Genomic DNA, 18,095 nt, shown 5'->3' on the forward strand with positions numbered 1-18,095 from the left:
GCTTTTATGTATGTTTTCACCACAACCATACATTAAAAAAAGGTCTCTGTGACCTATGTTCAAAATGGTTTTTTTTGGGGGGGGGACAACCTCCATATATACCTAAAGTGATGAAACTTGGTAAAGGGATGCTTGATGAGTACTATACACCCATCACAAAACTAGGTCGCTGTTTTATTTTCACTGACTTGGGTTCAGTCACATTCACATTTTATGCCAGACTGATCCAGCTAGATTATTGTATGAATCTCTGGTAGAGCCACATGCTCATAACAAAGGTCACTGTGACCTACATTTAACATTTTACTGGCTTATGTTAAAATTTTGCATTTAGTTCATAACAACATTGGTTTCTTACTACATGTGTGATACTGCATTCTTGAAATCATGAAACTTGGCAAGTGAATGTAATTTGATGAGTACTAAACCTTGATATTAAAAGTAGGCCACAGTGACCCATATTTGGTGCTTCACTGTATTTGCTTACATTTTGTGTTATTACTGTTTGTACTTTAATTAGTACCACAACCATACACAAACGGTAACTGTGACACACATTTCATGTTTTCATTGGCTTCGGTTTTTGCATTTAGTTCATGAATGCATGAGTTGTTTTTGCATGCTCTGTACATACCACCATGTCTAAAATCATGAAACCTGTGGAGGATATGCCTGTTGATGTGCACGATTCCTTTATTTCACTAGTAAGTCATTATGGCCCATAGGTTACACTCCACTGACTTGCGTTAAATTTTTTGTTGATTTTCCATGCACTGTTCAAGCTAGAATCACGAAACTGATGATGACATGCATCTTTGTTACTAACGATGTCATACAACAAAGGAAGCTCATCATGACCTATTTTGTTATCTTTTACTGACTTTGGTTATATTTTTCAAGCTAGATGATGGCCACATGAGTTTTTGGCATGATATATGCATACTATCCTAAATAGAATCATGAAGCTTGGTGATTGAGGTGGCGCTCTACAGTTTCGTATTTTCCATAGGGTTAGGATTTTAAAGAAAAAGAATTTCCCTGGCTTTCCTCACTGGTTATACTGGCTATTTGAAAAAGACCTTGTATATCTTAGGTATAATTAAAAGAACCTTTAATTGCCTTTATTTTGGTGTATGATTGATGGGTGTACTATGGGTTATAGAGTATACGGCTTGGCCTTACTTCAAATGTGCACCTTTCAAAAAAGTGCTAGTTCTACTTGGTCATTTTCTCTTCCTGAACTTAAGAGGTAAATTGCATAAAAAAGAGCCAATAACTTTTTTTTACATTTTATATATTTGGTAATTCATTCATTGCACTTTCAGAAGCTTGTATTGTCTAGTCTGGCAAAATTCATTTTCCCTATTTTAATAGCTGCTATGTGTAGTGTACTTTAGACTAATTCAGGCTGATTTTTTTAACACAAGGGAACAGTCATTTTAGTTAGCAGTGTGCTTAAATCATGTACAATTTCCAAAAGTACAATATCCAAAGAAATATCATCTGCATTACATTACTGTAGCATATAGATATGCCAACATTCTCTCCACTGTGCATGTTTTAAATGCGAACTACTTCACCTTACATACGTCACTCTCTCTAAAGTACATATTAATTGGTGAGCGCCCCCTGAATGAAATTTGATAATTGGATTTATTATATGCTCATTTCTTTCCCCGTTAACTTTACATTGTCAGAATCCTGCAGTATTACCCAATACTGAACCTGCGTGCCAATACACGTACAGCATTCACGTGCATAAAGGAACTACTCTCTATTGTAAACAAACAATGGATGCAGACACCGGCACTTTTGATTTGTAAACAAATCATGTACACTCCTGTAAGAGGTGCTTTTTGTTGTGGTTGTTTAAATTTGTTTCTGAATGAACTAAAACAGATGTTTCGTGGACTGCCACATACCAGCTGCTTTGGCACATTCCGCGTTGATACAATGTTTCAGATTTAGGCTAGCTACAGTATACAACAGACACCAGAAAGGGTCCTTACAAATAACATACAAGTGACAAGTCATATACTGTCTTCTTTAGCTGGTGATAAGAATGGCAAAAAAATATACTTACAGTTTTATATCCTGAATTTCCTCAAAATGTACTTTCTTAGTTCTGTAAATCCGAATTACATGAGCCATGTCAAAGGTTCTCAATCGTGATTACACATTTCAAAATTGTACTGTATTTCGATGATAAGTGCAATTACATCCTCCTTACTGCACTCAAAATAAAATCAGCATTAAGTTCCATAATGTGTTTTTGATGATTGCAATTGAAAGACTTCATATTTTTCCCACATTATTATGATTTCAAACATTCAATGACAGAAACAGAAACACATTTGCAGATGTCAACATGCTTCTCCCTAGCTTCTTCAATCCCATGTATTTCATGTGGAATTGTCACATACAAATCCAGTCCATAATCACGAAATTTCATAGAATTGAAAAAAATACCAAAATCTATTAATTCCAGATCAAATGGAAAAGTTGTTGCAATGCACATTCATTCACAATATGACTCCAAATTTCAATTTTAACTAGACACGCCATTTTCTTTCGAAAGTTATGTTGAGCACGTGACTAAGTTAAAATTTATTTGGGCAGAGTTATGTGCACAGTAATAAAAATGTTGTTGTTGTGTAATGATGAATATGCACTTGTGTACTTGGTTTGGAATGTGGCATACATTCAGTTACTTTGTTTTGTGTAGTATATTTTGTTAATATAATTAAGCATTAGGTAGAATTAAAAAACTCGTTCATATTTTCCCATACAAATGCAGTAACCTATAAGTATTATACCATTTCAACCAAAGAAGGTCACATGGAGATCAAACTATGGACCCAAATGGGAATACACTATGAAACATAAAGAGAATTTAGAATGGAAATGTTTATTATGGCAAATTTATTTTACGATGATTTGTCATGAAATGTGTATTACTGATAAAAAAAATATTTATGATTAATAGTAAAGAATTATTTTATTACGCTGTAGATATATCAAAATACCATTTTACAGTTCTTTGTCTTTTGGGGGGGGGGGGCAGAGCTGCACTTGGACATTTTGACTACAGCAAGTCATTATGATGTACACCAGTTTAATTTATCACAATGTTGGTACCTCTTATGTACAGTGTGTGCAGTTTAATAATTTTGATATTTTAACATGTTAATCTATCACTTTATGTGAATCTGATTGGTCTAAATAAGAAGCTTATGAAGTTCTTGCACAGTACTCTCATTACTGATTGGCTGCGACCGTTTAAATTTTCCTTGACCTGTTTTCTATAACCTTTTTTGGTAGTATTAACAGCAATTTTGGACAAGTGTGGTTTAAATGTCAACTTATAGGGGCAAATAAACCCACCTCTCTTTTACAAAGAATGTCGACAACTACCGGTGTTCCAACTGACAGAAAAATATCCAAACTCAGCATTCTTTCAAACCAAATAATGCAAATAACTGGTCACAAAAATTAACTCTTGAATCACTAGCAGCACTTCTTTGGTCAAGATTTAGTCTAATTTTTGCATACATAATTATCCAACAATTAAAATGCTACTTTATCATTCTATAGGGGAAACAATGTAAACAGTCCCATCAAAATCCATCTCCACTACTCAAAGCAAGCATTTTTTTTATTTTGAATGACTATTTCTCTTAGAATAATAATTTTAAACCAGTCTTCCAAATGTTGCTGGCTTTCAAATTGTGCATTACTGATTTAATGTGTATCTGTGACTATTTCTTCACGCATCATCACTGTAGCATAACCATAACAGTGCCCGTGACATTGTTTTTCCTCTTCGCTTGAAGTTTTGTCGGTAGGGTCTAAAATCCATTTGGCATGATCAGGAAGAGTACGACAACACTGAAAGATTATTTCACATCCTTCTGGTATCATCTTCCAACTGGGACAGTGAAATGCTATTGATTCTTGTATACACTTGTCACAAGGATGATGAGCTACACAAAAACAAGGGATGTGATTGACAGTCTCATGTATATATTAAAAGGTTGAACCCCGGCAAAGTCATACCAAAGACTTATAAAAATGGCACTAGCAGCTACCTCATGGTTTCACCTGTTCTCATTAATACCCAACAACATACAGATAAGCGTTGTCATGCACCTTTGTTTTAGGCATGCTGCTTAACCTGAACTACCTGTTGTATATGAAGGCATCGTAGGCGATCACATGCATCAAAGACAGAGATTTTAGGAGAAGAGACAAGGGATCCTTTAAGAGAGTATTTATAGACCCTCCTTGTGAATACGCTTGCAGAGAATAGCAGTCAAAACGTGTCAGTTGTGTTCATGAATTTGGTTAACAAACTTCAATGACCCTTGTCAGGGCAACTGTTATCTCTAGAAAAGAGATATAGTAATTATTGATCAAATTGTTTTATGTATCTCTCTGGTTTTGTATGTTTTTTGTATGTTTATGTTGACAACTAAAATGTAAAACCCCTCTCATGTGTTTATATGTGTGAGTGTGTATTAGTGTGTTGATAAACACTTCCTACTCTTGTGATATAGAATAGACTGTGTGTCCATTTTATCCCACTTCTATAACATCCTACCCTCTTCTTTTGTGAAGTATATGTGTATATATATAAATACGTGTGTTTAAACATGTCTACCCTTTTCATTAGATCATAGTGTGTGTATTTGGATAGTATGCAAAGAGCTTTTTGCAAGTAGTACAAGTGTTTGTTGGGATTTGGGGTTGGAGGGTCTGTTGGATTGTAATGATAAAGCGATTGCTGGAATGTTGGAAGTGTGTTTTTGGATAGTATCGAAAAATGTTGCTGGATAGAAAGAGGGTGCATTGGATTGTAATCAAAATATTGTAACATTACAATGTGCCAGTAAAGAGTCGACCATTTGTCCACCCTTAGTCCTTATAAAACATTTGTCACCCTTGAAATATAGACCCTATACAACTTTTGACACTGTGAAACTTTTGACTCCATGTCAAACCAATGTCATCATATAGGCTAATGTTAATTATTGTTATACCCCTAGTCACCCCAAACAATTACTATTGATCAGGTTCAAAATTTGTAACCTTAACAGGGCTAATTTGCATGCAGTTTAGATGACTTTATATTGATATTTCACACAAGACAGTATACATCATATACAAAATTCAAGACAAAATCTCTGGTATCAACAGCCTACGCTATAAAAATTGCTAAAGAAATCAATTCTTTTCTTTCCTTGCAAAAATCCCGAATGAATTGCAATACATTAAGTAATTTTTGTTTTGCAAAAGATTTCAAAAACAAAAGGCACTGGAAAAAAAACCTGATACAATTTATTCATTACTGAATTAAAGAATTTCTGGAAATGAAAGAAAGATTTTCGTTTACTTTGATTTATTTTTTAGACTCCAGTGTTTTAATTCAGTTGTAAGGAAAATGATTCATGTCTCTTAAGTGTCTTTTTTGTGTGGCCTTTCTTGCTATATGTGCAACGTTTAATATCTTGTAGAAAGTTTGTGATGTATTGTAACTCATTGTGCATATTACCAATGAAAAAGTAACCTTCTTTTACCATTTTAATAACATAGAATATTGATATGATACCAAATATAACAATAACTACATGTATATCCACATTTGTTTAGATGTTGTATGTTGCTTTATGTAATATGTCAAGTAATGCCATTTAAGTGTATGTAAATTAACATGTTACAGATTATGCAATCTTGGGTCTATTTGGTTTAGTAATTTTTAAATGATTTTCAAAAGCTGGTCTATAAATGTTTTGGTGGTGCTCTACAGTTTCATATTTTGCATAGGGTTAGAATTTAAAGAAAAGAATTGCCCAGGGTTTCCTTACTCGTTATGCTGGCTATTTAAAAAAGACCTCGTATATTTTAGGTAGAGTTCAAATAACCTTTAATTCCCTTTATTTTGGTGTATGATTGATGGGTGTAATATGGGTTATAGAGTATACAGCTTGGCCTTACTCCAGATGTGCACCTTTCAGAAAACTGCTAGCTTCACTTGGTCATTTTCACTTTATGGATTTCAGAGGTAAATTGTAAAATAAAGAGCCAATGACTTTTTTTACATTTTATATATGTAGTAATTCATCCATTGCACCTTCAGAAGCTGGTATTGTCTAGTTGGGCAAAATTCATTTTCCCTATTTTAATAGATGCTAAAGATAGTGTACTTTGGACTAATTCAGGCTGATTTTTTTAGATTAAGGGAGCAGTCATTTTAGTTAGCAGTGTGCTTAGATCATGTACAATTTCCAAAAGTACAATATCCAAAAAATGTCATCCACATTACATCAAAGTAGCATAGAGGTATGCCAACATTCTCCACACTGTGCATGTTTGAAATGCAAACAACTTCACCTTACATATGTCACTCTCTCAAAAGTACATAATAACTGTTGAGTGCCCTCTTAATGAGCACATAAGTATTATTATTGCATGATTTATTTTTGATTGTATGGCTGAAAAGTTTAAGTCACAAGCATAAAAACAGTCCTTTTGAATATTTCTCTTGTATATCCCTCCACAGAACAATATTTATTAGTGTCAGGGTCTCACACAAGCCCAGCCCCCCCCGCCCCCTTGAAGAAAAGTGAGCTATTTTGAAAAAGCACATTACATTTTGTCAACATAGTAACCAATGTTATGCTGAAAGACAGGAACATGAAACTTGCCAAAATTATTCCTGAGATGTCACCAATACATTTTACAGTTTGAAAAGGGATTGAACAGATGTGGTTCATAAAGGTCAAAGGTTAAAATATTTGCTTATTGTTTAATATGGAAGAAAGCGAATTTGCTTGGTCATCATTTAATTTTTAATTTCATTGCAAATAAATGAAAAGAAACATTTTCATTATATATTTCTTTTACTGAATGTAACAGTCTTAAATTTAAGTTGACCATTCCTATATTCTAAGACAAATAATTTCCCCATAATTAAGGTCACTATTCACACAATACTGCCTCAAGGCATATTATGTAAGCAAGAGCAAAATAAGCATAATTAGCTTATTTTCATGGATAAAATTAATGTTACTGTACCATTTTGTTCAGAACATCATACACGATGATATGAAATAAGAAAAATAATTGCATAAATGTTCAAATTTGTATTAAGGTGGCACTCTACGGTTTCTAAAGAGAAAGAATTCCCCCTGGTTTCCTCACTGGTTATACTGGCTCTTTATAAAAGACATTGTATATCTTAGGTATTGTTCAAAGAACCTTTAATTCCCTTTATTTTGGTGTACGATTGACAGCTTGGTCTTACTCCAGATGTGCACCTTTCAGAAAACTGCTAGCTTCACTTGGTCATTTTCACTTCCTGGACTTCAGATGTAAATTGTATGAAAAAGAGCCAATAACATTTTTTACATTTGATATATTTGGTAAGTCATTTATTGCACTTTCAGATTAAGCTGGTATTATCTAGTTGGGCAAAATTAATTTTCCCTATTTGAGTAGGTGCTAAATATAGTGTTATTTAGACTAATTCAGGCTGGTTTTTTGTTTTCACAAGGGATCAGTCATTTTAGCTAGCTGTGTGCTTAGATCATGTACAATTTCCAAAAGTACAATATCCAGAGAAATGTCATCCACATTACATCAATGTAGCATAGAGGTATGCCAACATTCTCTCCACTGTGCATGTTTTAAATACAAACAACTTCACCTTACATATGTCACTCTCTTAAAAGTACATAATAACTGGTAAGCACCCCTTATAATATCAGTTCATTACCAGGTGATACACAGTAACTATTATTGGTTCAGAAAGATTGTAATATCCTTATTCAAGTTGGTGTTGGATATACACACACGCTCATGCATGCACACACACACACACACACACACACACACACACACACTGAATTGTCTTGACCTATCACGATATGATGATACAAACTATGAGTGGTCCAGTAATGTTCTCCTCTCCCCAGATGAAATGGCAACAGCCGAAAATATGAATGATCTAAAAAGATCATATCACTACAAGATGTTAATATACAAAATATAAATGGCCCATAAATGTTCTCATATCCCTACACAAGGCTTAAAATTGCCAAAAATGTTCTCTAGCTTAATATGGTTGAGTGGTCCATCACTATGGCGGAGCTCTGAAATATCATTATCATCATCTCTTAAAAAAACATTAACGGTCTAGTGAATTTAACATTCTGTTTTTGTTGTTCTCAATATTCACTCAATGCTGGATGATATTTTGTATTTTATTTATATTTATGTGTTCATAGATGCCTGTGTGTGTGTTCCAGGCTTGATACTTTGACTTTTAAAATCACTTAATTATTTAATTTCAAGCCAGATTCTTCACATCATGTTGTATATACTGTATATATTGTACATAACAGATAGAAGGCCTCAAGGTAGATTATTAGTTCTGCAACTAATTGAGCTACCTTCTCTAAATAAAGTCTTTATTATTATTATTATTATTATTATTATTATTATTATTATTAATATTATTATTATTATTACTAATAATAGCACTTGGAAAATTTCCAATTGTTTAAAATACAGATACTTCTTTATATATATATATATATATATATATATATATATATATATATATATATATATATATATATATATATATATATATATATATATATATATATATATATATATATATACTAACCACTTCTGACATTAACCATGGTTCTTTCTATGATCTTATCTTTAATTGAGAGCAATGAAAAAAGATGAGGAAACAAATCACATTACCACATTTTCTGCAGATTAGGATATTGTCATCTCTAATGACAATACACATAAATTGTTAATATTCACATCATTTCTTTTATTTTTAGTTGATACAATGCAGATTGATTCCCAGTTCCAAAGAACAAAAGGTTAGATGATTGGAATAACTTGTTCCACATTGGAAAACCAGGCAAAGCTTCCATCAAAAGAAACTAAATGTAGAACGCTAAATAAAAATGAAAGTAATTATTGCAGAAATACATGAAAAAGAATGAAAATTTAAACATTCAAACTGATCTTCAGCTAGATTCATATTTTGTTCATGTCAGCATGTAGGTCACTTAAGTTTCTTCAATTCTTTCTTGCTCAGTTTTCTTTAAAATTGTGTTTTTAAAGGCTTAAATTTTAATTGTTAGTAACCTCATGATCAAGATGTCATATTATTTATCTAATGTACACCTGTTACTGCATGATATATACTGGTGACTTGAATTTTAATCTGTTGTTATTGTTGACATTGTGAAGGATTTTAACACACAAAATTTATACTGAATTAAATAAGAGTGCTCCATTCTGTGATGGATTATATATGTTCATAAGTATATAAAAAAATGCTTTATTTATTAGCATGTACTTACTGTCATATTGTTTTTTAATCTGCAGATACCATTGTTACTGCAATGTTCATGTGCGTTGCTTCACAGTAAATATGTGTATCTATCTGTTTTGTTTGTAAAATAGCTCATACAGAGAGATTTTTTTAATTTTATTTTTACCCACCACCGACGTTTAACTAAAATTTATTGTATCTGTTCTCTTGTATCCGTGCCCGGTGTTCGTTGCCTTGTTTTACTTTTATACACGGGTCAATCGGAACACCTCCAGGTTTTGGGTCGTGTGTGGTTCACATACAAGCATTGGACGTGTGGCGTGATAGAAATGTCGTACATAGCAGGAATCACCGATAAAGCATTGAAGTTAATTGCATCCATGCCAAGAGTGGCACTTAACAACTTAAAAGGACTTCCGGGGTCAAAGAAAACTGTAAGATTGTAATTATTTAGTGGATTGGTGTCTTGTCAGTTAAGAAAGTAATCTTGGTTTTATTAAAAGTCATACAGGTTATGTACGCTGGGGCTCGTATAGCCCTACAATGTAAGACATAGCACATGTTGTTTTTGTTTTAGTGCTATGTCTTACTATCCAAATAACGGCATTGTTTAGCTTGTTCCGATGTCGTTGCCATCGGAATGAGCAATCAAAGTTTCAGGAACATCTCACACACTTGGCAGCCTATATCGACACTCTTCCACTAATTTATGTGTAATTAATATACTTACTGTGCTGTCTTTATCCTGGCGGAATGAAAATATGATACTATCAAATGGACGCATTTTCACGTTCCGTTGACATACATTTGAATTTGTTGAATTTTATCAGAGAAAAGACATCAGAGTAAGTAAAGTCTGACTAAAACATTATGACTTTACATTGTAGAAAAGCTTCGTTATTTTAGTTGTCAGTTGTTTGAAATATTCCTGAAAATTTGACTTTCGTAACGAAGTTAGTTGACATCAAAACATGCTACACAGTGCCGTTAGTTAGGCTGTAAGACCTTGACGCCCACAGCATAAATATTAGCATCAAGGTCTTACATGTAGGACTAGGGCTCGTATCGTTGCTTACAATTTAACATCAGTCATATGTGTACTATATAATAATACAAGGGAGGACCCTTCTTTCCTTTCTCGCACGACCAATTTAAGAGTCAACGTCGATATTTCCACAGGGGCTCATATCGTTGCTTACAATTTACCTGTCATACATGTACTATACAATAACTACAAGGGGAGGATACTTCTCTCCTTTCTCGTGCGACCTATTTAAGAATAAACGCTGATATTTCAAACTAAGATTAGCAAAGCTTAATAAATTTGGTTCCCATATTTAGCTCAGGCATTCGAATGTGTATCCCCATCCAAAATTTGACTTAATATCATACCTATAAGGAATGCCAGACCATTTTTCCCTGCTACAGCTCCACATGGTTTTGATCATGCCCGCTTAATATGCAGGTAAAACCCTGCTGAATGGAATACTGTCCTCTCATTGGTTAAAAGAAAATGACATTCTGCATTTATTTATAACTTATTTTCATTTGGCCAATGAGAAGTCAGTATTCCATTCAGCGTGTTCTTGCATATTAAGCGGGTGCGATCATGGCCATGTCGAGCAGTAGCTTGGGAAAATGGTCTGGCATTCCTTAAAGGTATGATAGTAAGCCAAATTTATTACGCTACACGAAATTTATCTTGAAATATCAGCGTTTTTTCTTAAATAGGTCATGCGAGAAAGGAGAGAAGTGGTCCTCCCTTGTTGTTATTGTTGTTGTTGTTGTGGCGTTTAACGCCATTTTTCAGCACAAGATAGGCTATACATGGCGGCCAGTATTAATGGTGGAGGAAGAACCCGGGAAAACCCCGGATAGAACCACCGACCCACGAGAAGCTACTGGCAAGCCTTCTCACATACCCACATTGGCCGAATCCGAGACTCGAACCGCCGCAGACAGAGGTGAGATGGCAGTGATCCGTAATGAAGAGCGCTTTAGACCACTCGGCTTGTTGTTATTGTATAGTACATGTATGACAGGTAAATTGTAAGCAATGATACGTGCCCCTGTGGATATTTCATACTAGATTTTGCGTAGTGTAATTAATTTGGTACTGATGTTTAACATTCCTTAAAGTAGTCCTACAACGTAAGACACAGCACCCGATATTTTTGTTCTGGGGGGTGATGGGTCTTACTGCCTAACTAATGGCGCTGTGTAGCAAGTTGTGGTGTCGACTAACAATGTAACGAAAGTCACATTTTCAGTAATATCACACACAACTGGCATGCAATAACGACACTTTTCTACAAAGTAAAGTTACAATATTTTTGTCAGACTTTACTTAATACCCTGGTGCCTTTTCTCTAATAAATTCAAATTCTCACAAAAGAAATGGACCTGTTTTCAAGTTTCGTTGGCCTACATTTCACTTGGCTAGAAAGCAATGAAAGCCAGGAATGCCACAATCGGGTTAAGTTAAAATATTATTCTTTAACAAAATGATTAAAAACATATTATGCCTATTGGAACTGTAAGCAACGTTGCGTTTTGGTCAAGAAACATCCCCCACATAAACATACTTCAGCGTTCCTCGACTACCGTCGCATTGGAACGAATTCAGATGTATGTCAGCGGAACATAAAAATGCATCCATTTGCTGGTGTCATATTTTGATTCCACCAGGATAATGACAGCACAGTAGGAATATTAATTACACATAAATTAGTGGAAGAGTGTCAGTATAGGCTGCCAAGTGTGTGAGATATTCCTGAAACTTTGACTACTTGCTCCAGTGTCAACTGAGATCAGAACATGCTATACAAGACCGCTATTTGGGTAGTAAGAAATAGCACTAAAACAAAAACAACATGTGCTATGTCTTACATTGTAGGATTATCCTTAAAGGTATGATAGTAAGCCAAACTTTGGACAGGTGTACAAAGTCGAATGTCTGATGATGCAGTATCTAGTTTGAAATATCAGCATTAAATCATAAATAGGTTGTGCGAGAAAGGAGAGAAGTGCCTCATGTTATTATATAGTAGATGTATGAAAAGTAAATTGTAAGTAACAATACGAACCCCTGTGGTCATGTATTAGTCCTACAGTGTAAGACGTGTCACATGTTATTTATGTTTTGGTGTTATGTCTTACTGCCCAAATAACAGCCTTGCATAACTTGTTCTGATGTTGACTGACATTGGAATGAGCATCCAAATTTTCAAGAATATCGGACACACTTGGTAGCACATATTGAAGCTTTTCTACAAATTAAAGTCTTGTTGATTTAGGAGGACTTATTCTGATGTTTGTTTTTAAAAATAAATTCAGATTCTCACACAAGCAAATGGGTGCGTTTTCAAGTTTCATTGAACTACATTTCAGTTGGTTGGAATACGATGGAAGCCAGGAATGCCGAAATTGGTTAAAAGGATGATAAATATTTTGAACGAAACAAAGTTATCTAAACACTTCCTTCAATATTAGTATAATTTTATTCGTTTCATTAAAGAAGAGTTCTTCTTCCTGTATGATTTTGGCTTTCCTGCCTCCCATCAAATTTCAGACAGCTGAATGGAATATGAAAATGCATCCAGTTCATACGGTCAGATTTTGATTCCATCAGGATAAAGACAGCAATATACATGTAATCAATTAGATTTAAATTTGTGGAAGAATGTTGATATGGGCTGCCAAGTTTGTGAGATATTCCTGAAAATGTTACTTCTTGTCCGTCAGTCGACTTGGGAATACACTACACAAGGCCATTATTTAGACAATAAGACAGCACTAGCACACAAAAATATCATGTGATACCTCTTACGTTGTAGGACTAGTCATGTTTGCACATTAATCCCACAATGTAACACACCACACCTGACAATTTTGTTTGGTCGGGTTCGATGTCTTATCACCTAAATAATGGCATTGTGTAGTTTGGTCCCAAGTTGACCGACAGGAGAACAAGAGGTCAAATTTTCAGGAATAGCTCATACTTTGCAGCTCATATCAGCACTCTTCCACGCATTTAAGTCTAATTGATATACATATTTTTCTGTAACTATCCTGATGGATTCAAAATCTAACACGAGCAAATGTACTCATTTTCATGTTCTCTTGACATACATTTCGGTTGGTTGAAATGCGATGGTAGCCGAGGAATGCCAAAGTAGGTTTCATTGGGGACTTGTTAACTTTGTTAATAGTGCCTTGTGAAATAGTATGAAACATTTTGTTTCACTAGAGAAACAGGACCCCACTTCAGTATACTTCTGCATTCTTAACTACCTTCACATTTTAGCCAGTTTATAGGTATGTCTGTGGCGTATGAAAATGGATCCATTTGTTAGTATCAGTACTTACCACATAAAGAATCAAACTGTACTGCTCACATATAATAGAATCAAACTATATTGCCCACATATAGAATCAAACTATGCTTCCTACATAACGAATCAAACTATACTGCCTTTCCAGTGCTGAAGCAAGTTTTCATAACTGATACCCATTGGTTCTGTTGACTATCATCACAGTTTGCATGCACAAAATGTGGGAAGTCACTCCTATAACTTGTTTGGAAACTGGTATGTATCACATTTCCTCAACTTTCCTTGATTTTCCTGGTGATTATTATTTCTGGTGGTGTTTGTGTTGCATGTAGTGCTGTGTTATACCATATGATTCAGTCTGATAAATTTGTGTTGTAGCTGTGTGGGGTGGCTGACAGCTACATTGAGGAATTTGCTTGTAGAGCAAACAAACAAACATCAGCGTTACATTTTTTTTAAAATTCAAATTCAAAAGCTCTCTCTAACCATTTCTGCATCTGTATATATATCAGCCTAGTGGACTTCATATGAGACTTCCTGATATCATATTTCTATAACTGGCTTGATTATTTCTGGTACACAGATCTGTGTTTCCAACATTAAACTAAACATTTGATATCTCACTAATGAGTTGTCTAGAAGTTGATTTGAAAACATATAAATGATTATAATATATCTGATGAGACTCTTACTCACTTTCAACCTCTTCCTCAAAATATAAATGTTAAATGTAGTTTAAGTGTATGGGTTGGCAAAGATTGTTAAAGTTCAAGTATAAAATATCTATTTCTTTAAAATCTATATGTAAGATACTCTTGCTAATTAGAGAAACATAATCTACTATCTTGTCTCTAATATCATCAGCATTTTCAAAATCTAAAACTAATTGTAAGTCCTGTAAATAATCATTTAATTAATTTGCGTAAACACAAATGCCTGTTCTCACTTACATAGACCATAGAGCTAGACCTGTTAAACCAAATGATTAATGTTCATAAGGCCATGGGGTGAGTGTGCTGTAAACGTTCTGCTTGTATTGTTTTGGAAGATGTGGATTCTATTCAACATGACTGTGTACTATACTAGAAAATTAGAAACAGTTAAATCATGTAAAATGTCCCTACTACATTTGGATGATTATTATTAGGATTTGCTTCAGTCAAATAGTCATGTAGGCCTCATGTTAGCTTCTTTTTTATCAGCACACTAAAGCACAAATTTCGTGAAATTACAGTGTACATAAATGTGCAAGTTTCACAAGCCTTCCAAACCTGTTTCACTTTGTCCTGCCCTTGATCTAGTTGTAAGTAACCTTGTTTGAATAAATTATTCTGATGATTGACAGCCAGTGTGTAAGGATACAGTTTGGTGTCGCAACATTTTCACAGATACAAAGTTGATGTTTGTTAGCAATATACATAAAGTCATAGCTGTACAGTAAGACTGTTTACTCCTGAGACATTTGTTGAAGGATTGCCATGAAACTTTACATACAAATTCTTCCCAACATATAGTTGGTCCTGAATGAAAATGGTGTCACCCTGAAGTCCATTATCTTGAAAATCTTTTTATAGTTACTCCACATGAATGGATGGTCATATCAACATGGGGTTGTTATTAAGAGACTTATTACATCGTCTGATTGGTTATAAATGAAAATTGGTGCAGATCTGAAATTCATTATGGTCACAATGGCAGCCATCTTTAAAATCTTATTAGTACTCCTAAATGGAAAGTCATTCTGTCTTTGAGTTTTCACTAGAAGACTTCTTATGATGTCTTATTGATTCTAAGGGGGAAAAATCTGCCATTTGGGCATCAAATATTACATCACAGGAGGCATCTTGAAAATCTTGTTCCTGCTACTCCTTCTGAATGGCTGGTCATATCAAAATGGGGTTTTCAATAAAGACTTCTTGTGATGTCTAGTTGGTCCTAAATGAAAACGGTGTTGATTTTGATGTTGAGGATGATAGTCATCTTGAAAACCTTGTTATTACAATTTCTTCAAATTGGAAAGTCATATTGGAAGACTTTTTATGATGTTCATTTGGTACTAAGGAAAAGCTGCTACCTCTCCTGAATGGATGGTCATTTTAATATGGGATTTTCACCAGAAGACTTCTTATGATTCTGATTTAAACTGATACTGCTAAGACATCCAGTATGGCAGTTACGACCATCGTGAAAATCTTGTTATTACTACTCCTCCAGAAGTGATGGTCATACCAACATGAAAATATTATATATCTGAGATAGTTAAAAAGAAGAAGTGGTCTTATTATGAATTTCTATTTTCAGTCAGTAGAGTGTCATACCCTTTGAAGGACTTTTGTTTAAAAAAGCATTTATGATATTGTGCCAACCTCCATCCATCCATCTGTTCAATACCACATCTTGTCCAAATTTGCTGGGTGGAAATTCACATAACTTTTACATATGTCACCACTGTGGTGACTATCTGTGTGATTTTGGTCCAGAGTGGGGTTTAAAGGTTAAACATTGAAAAATTTCACATGTTTTTGGACCAAACTTCATTAATGTATCCATAGCAGGAAGCCACCTCATATGTGATGGAATTTTGCATTATTACCCCTAGGTAACTTTGGTTTGCAGGTGTTCTAGTTAAGCTTTAATATTGACTTCATTAGTATGTCAACCTTTTAATTTTGCTTCAGTTTCAAAGAAGACGTGGACGTGAAAAGGGGTCCAAGCATGGCCGTGGTGACAAGGGCCAGGGTGCACGAATGACTTTACCTCGCCTTGGCTTTGAAGGTGGACAGTTTCCGTTTTACCTAAGATTTCCCAAAGAACGCTACTACGAAGGACACCAGTAAGCACTTTGATTGGTCTTCCAGAATTGCAGTTTATTGAGGTCATAAAATAAAAACCTATATTCTAATTGTCTCATCTATGAATAGGGAAATGTAGATATCACTATATTCACATTAACAGTGGCATCATCAACTATATTTGAATCCTGTGTCAAAATTTTTGACAGGAATGCATCTTTTATATCAGTAACTATATTCAGGAGATGAAACATTAGTATTATACAGTGTTCTCACTAGATATAAAACCTGAAGAGTCATTGGACATTTGACATCAAAATCTCAAGTCAAAATAAAAATCTTGAGTTAATTTGTTTTTGAGTCATGAGCTCATATCTGGAATTGTGTCTTATTCATATAGCCAGCTTATGATTATGATTTCTTTCAGAGATTTATTCTCCTCAGAATTGTTACTATAATTTTGTTTCTTTGGAGTTGGAGGGTCAGAATGATAATCACTGGAAGGTCGTTTCTGAGACTGACAGATAAGAAGACATACTTCTTTGAGCTACTGTGACTTAACATTTCACAAATAGATCTAATTTAAATTATTCCATCATGTTTTGCAGTCTATAGTAATTACAAAACATGAAATAAGTCAATGAGTGTCAAGTTAGGTAAATTCATACTAATTGATACCTTACTCAAAACACCTGAATTTTTTAACATTTCACTGACTGAAGCAAATTAATCACCAGTTAAACACAATTAAAGCATGTCCACTTACCTTTGAAAATAGTCTTCACAAGCAACCATATTTTTTTTACAGTTTTGTATTGTTGGTTATAGTTTGCTGGGCAATCAAGCAAACACTGATCTGCAATCAAACGTTAATCCATTCAAGTCAAATTTAATCCTTCTTTCTCAATCATAAACAACAAAGATAATCTCAAAATAATCTAACCTTGATTTAGTTATGCATGGCATCAATGACATGTTGGCTTTTCCCAGTTAATATTGATTTTGCATATGTGTGATATTATTGGCCAATAAGTTGTAACCAGTAGTATAAAAAATGTTAACACTGGTGCATAGTCATTTTCTTATAGACAATGTGCACTTGGTAAGAAATTATGCTGGAGGCAAATCAAGAGTAATTGAGACTGATGCTCCATCCCAAATCCCATAGGTTTCCTTATTTTTAGAATAGGTACAATTTAAATTCTCTGCATCAGAATCCTAGGAACACTGTAATGTTACTGTATACTGAATGTTTGTACCCTGATATACTACTTTACAGCTCTTTTCTTATTCCTTGTAAATATGTTAATGCTTTTGATTAACGTCTTAGCTCTGTATTCCAAATTTCCTTCCATAAATCTAGGAAAGATTAAAGCAGCATGTTTTATGTTTGATTTTCTTAATTAATCCAGATTTCTATGGCCTATGGTATGGGTCAGTCATTTGGATTCATCTGATTTGCATTCCCCAATGTAGTATCATCAAGGAGAGCTTTTAAGTTCTCAGCTCTCAAAACAGCAAGCATTGATGTTTTTGATGAATCTTTAAGCAGTAAAAAATGATTTATGTTTCACATGTAAATCAGAAAAAGTTTGATACAGGATT

General features: G+C 34.1%; 1 protein-coding gene across 2 annotated transcripts in view; it reads left to right on the forward strand.

The window, feature by feature from the left end:
* The window catches only part of LOC149807008 (large ribosomal subunit protein uL15m-like), a 54,431-nt gene that overhangs the window by 11,709 nt on the left and 24,627 nt on the right, over positions 1–18,095 (forward strand). Inside the window, exons 1-2 of one of the 2 annotated variants that reach the window (XM_089960589.1) lie at positions 9,619–9,798; positions 16,377–16,531. In XM_089960589.1, coding sequence (XP_089816715.1) covers positions 9,694–9,798; positions 16,377–16,531 — 260 coding nt within the window. In that variant the 5' untranslated portion in view covers positions 9,619–9,693. Of the gene's footprint in view, positions 1–9,618; positions 9,799–16,376; positions 16,532–18,095 lie in introns of those variants that run through there. The other variant, XM_089960595.1, reaches the window with a different exon arrangement.

Source organism: Sinohyriopsis cumingii, chromosome 1 (genome assembly GCF_028554795.1).
Source record: "Sinohyriopsis cumingii isolate HCF-2022 chromosome 1, ASM2855479v2, whole genome shotgun sequence".
Lineage (NCBI taxonomy): Eukaryota > Metazoa > Mollusca > Bivalvia > Unionida > Unionidae > Sinohyriopsis > Sinohyriopsis cumingii.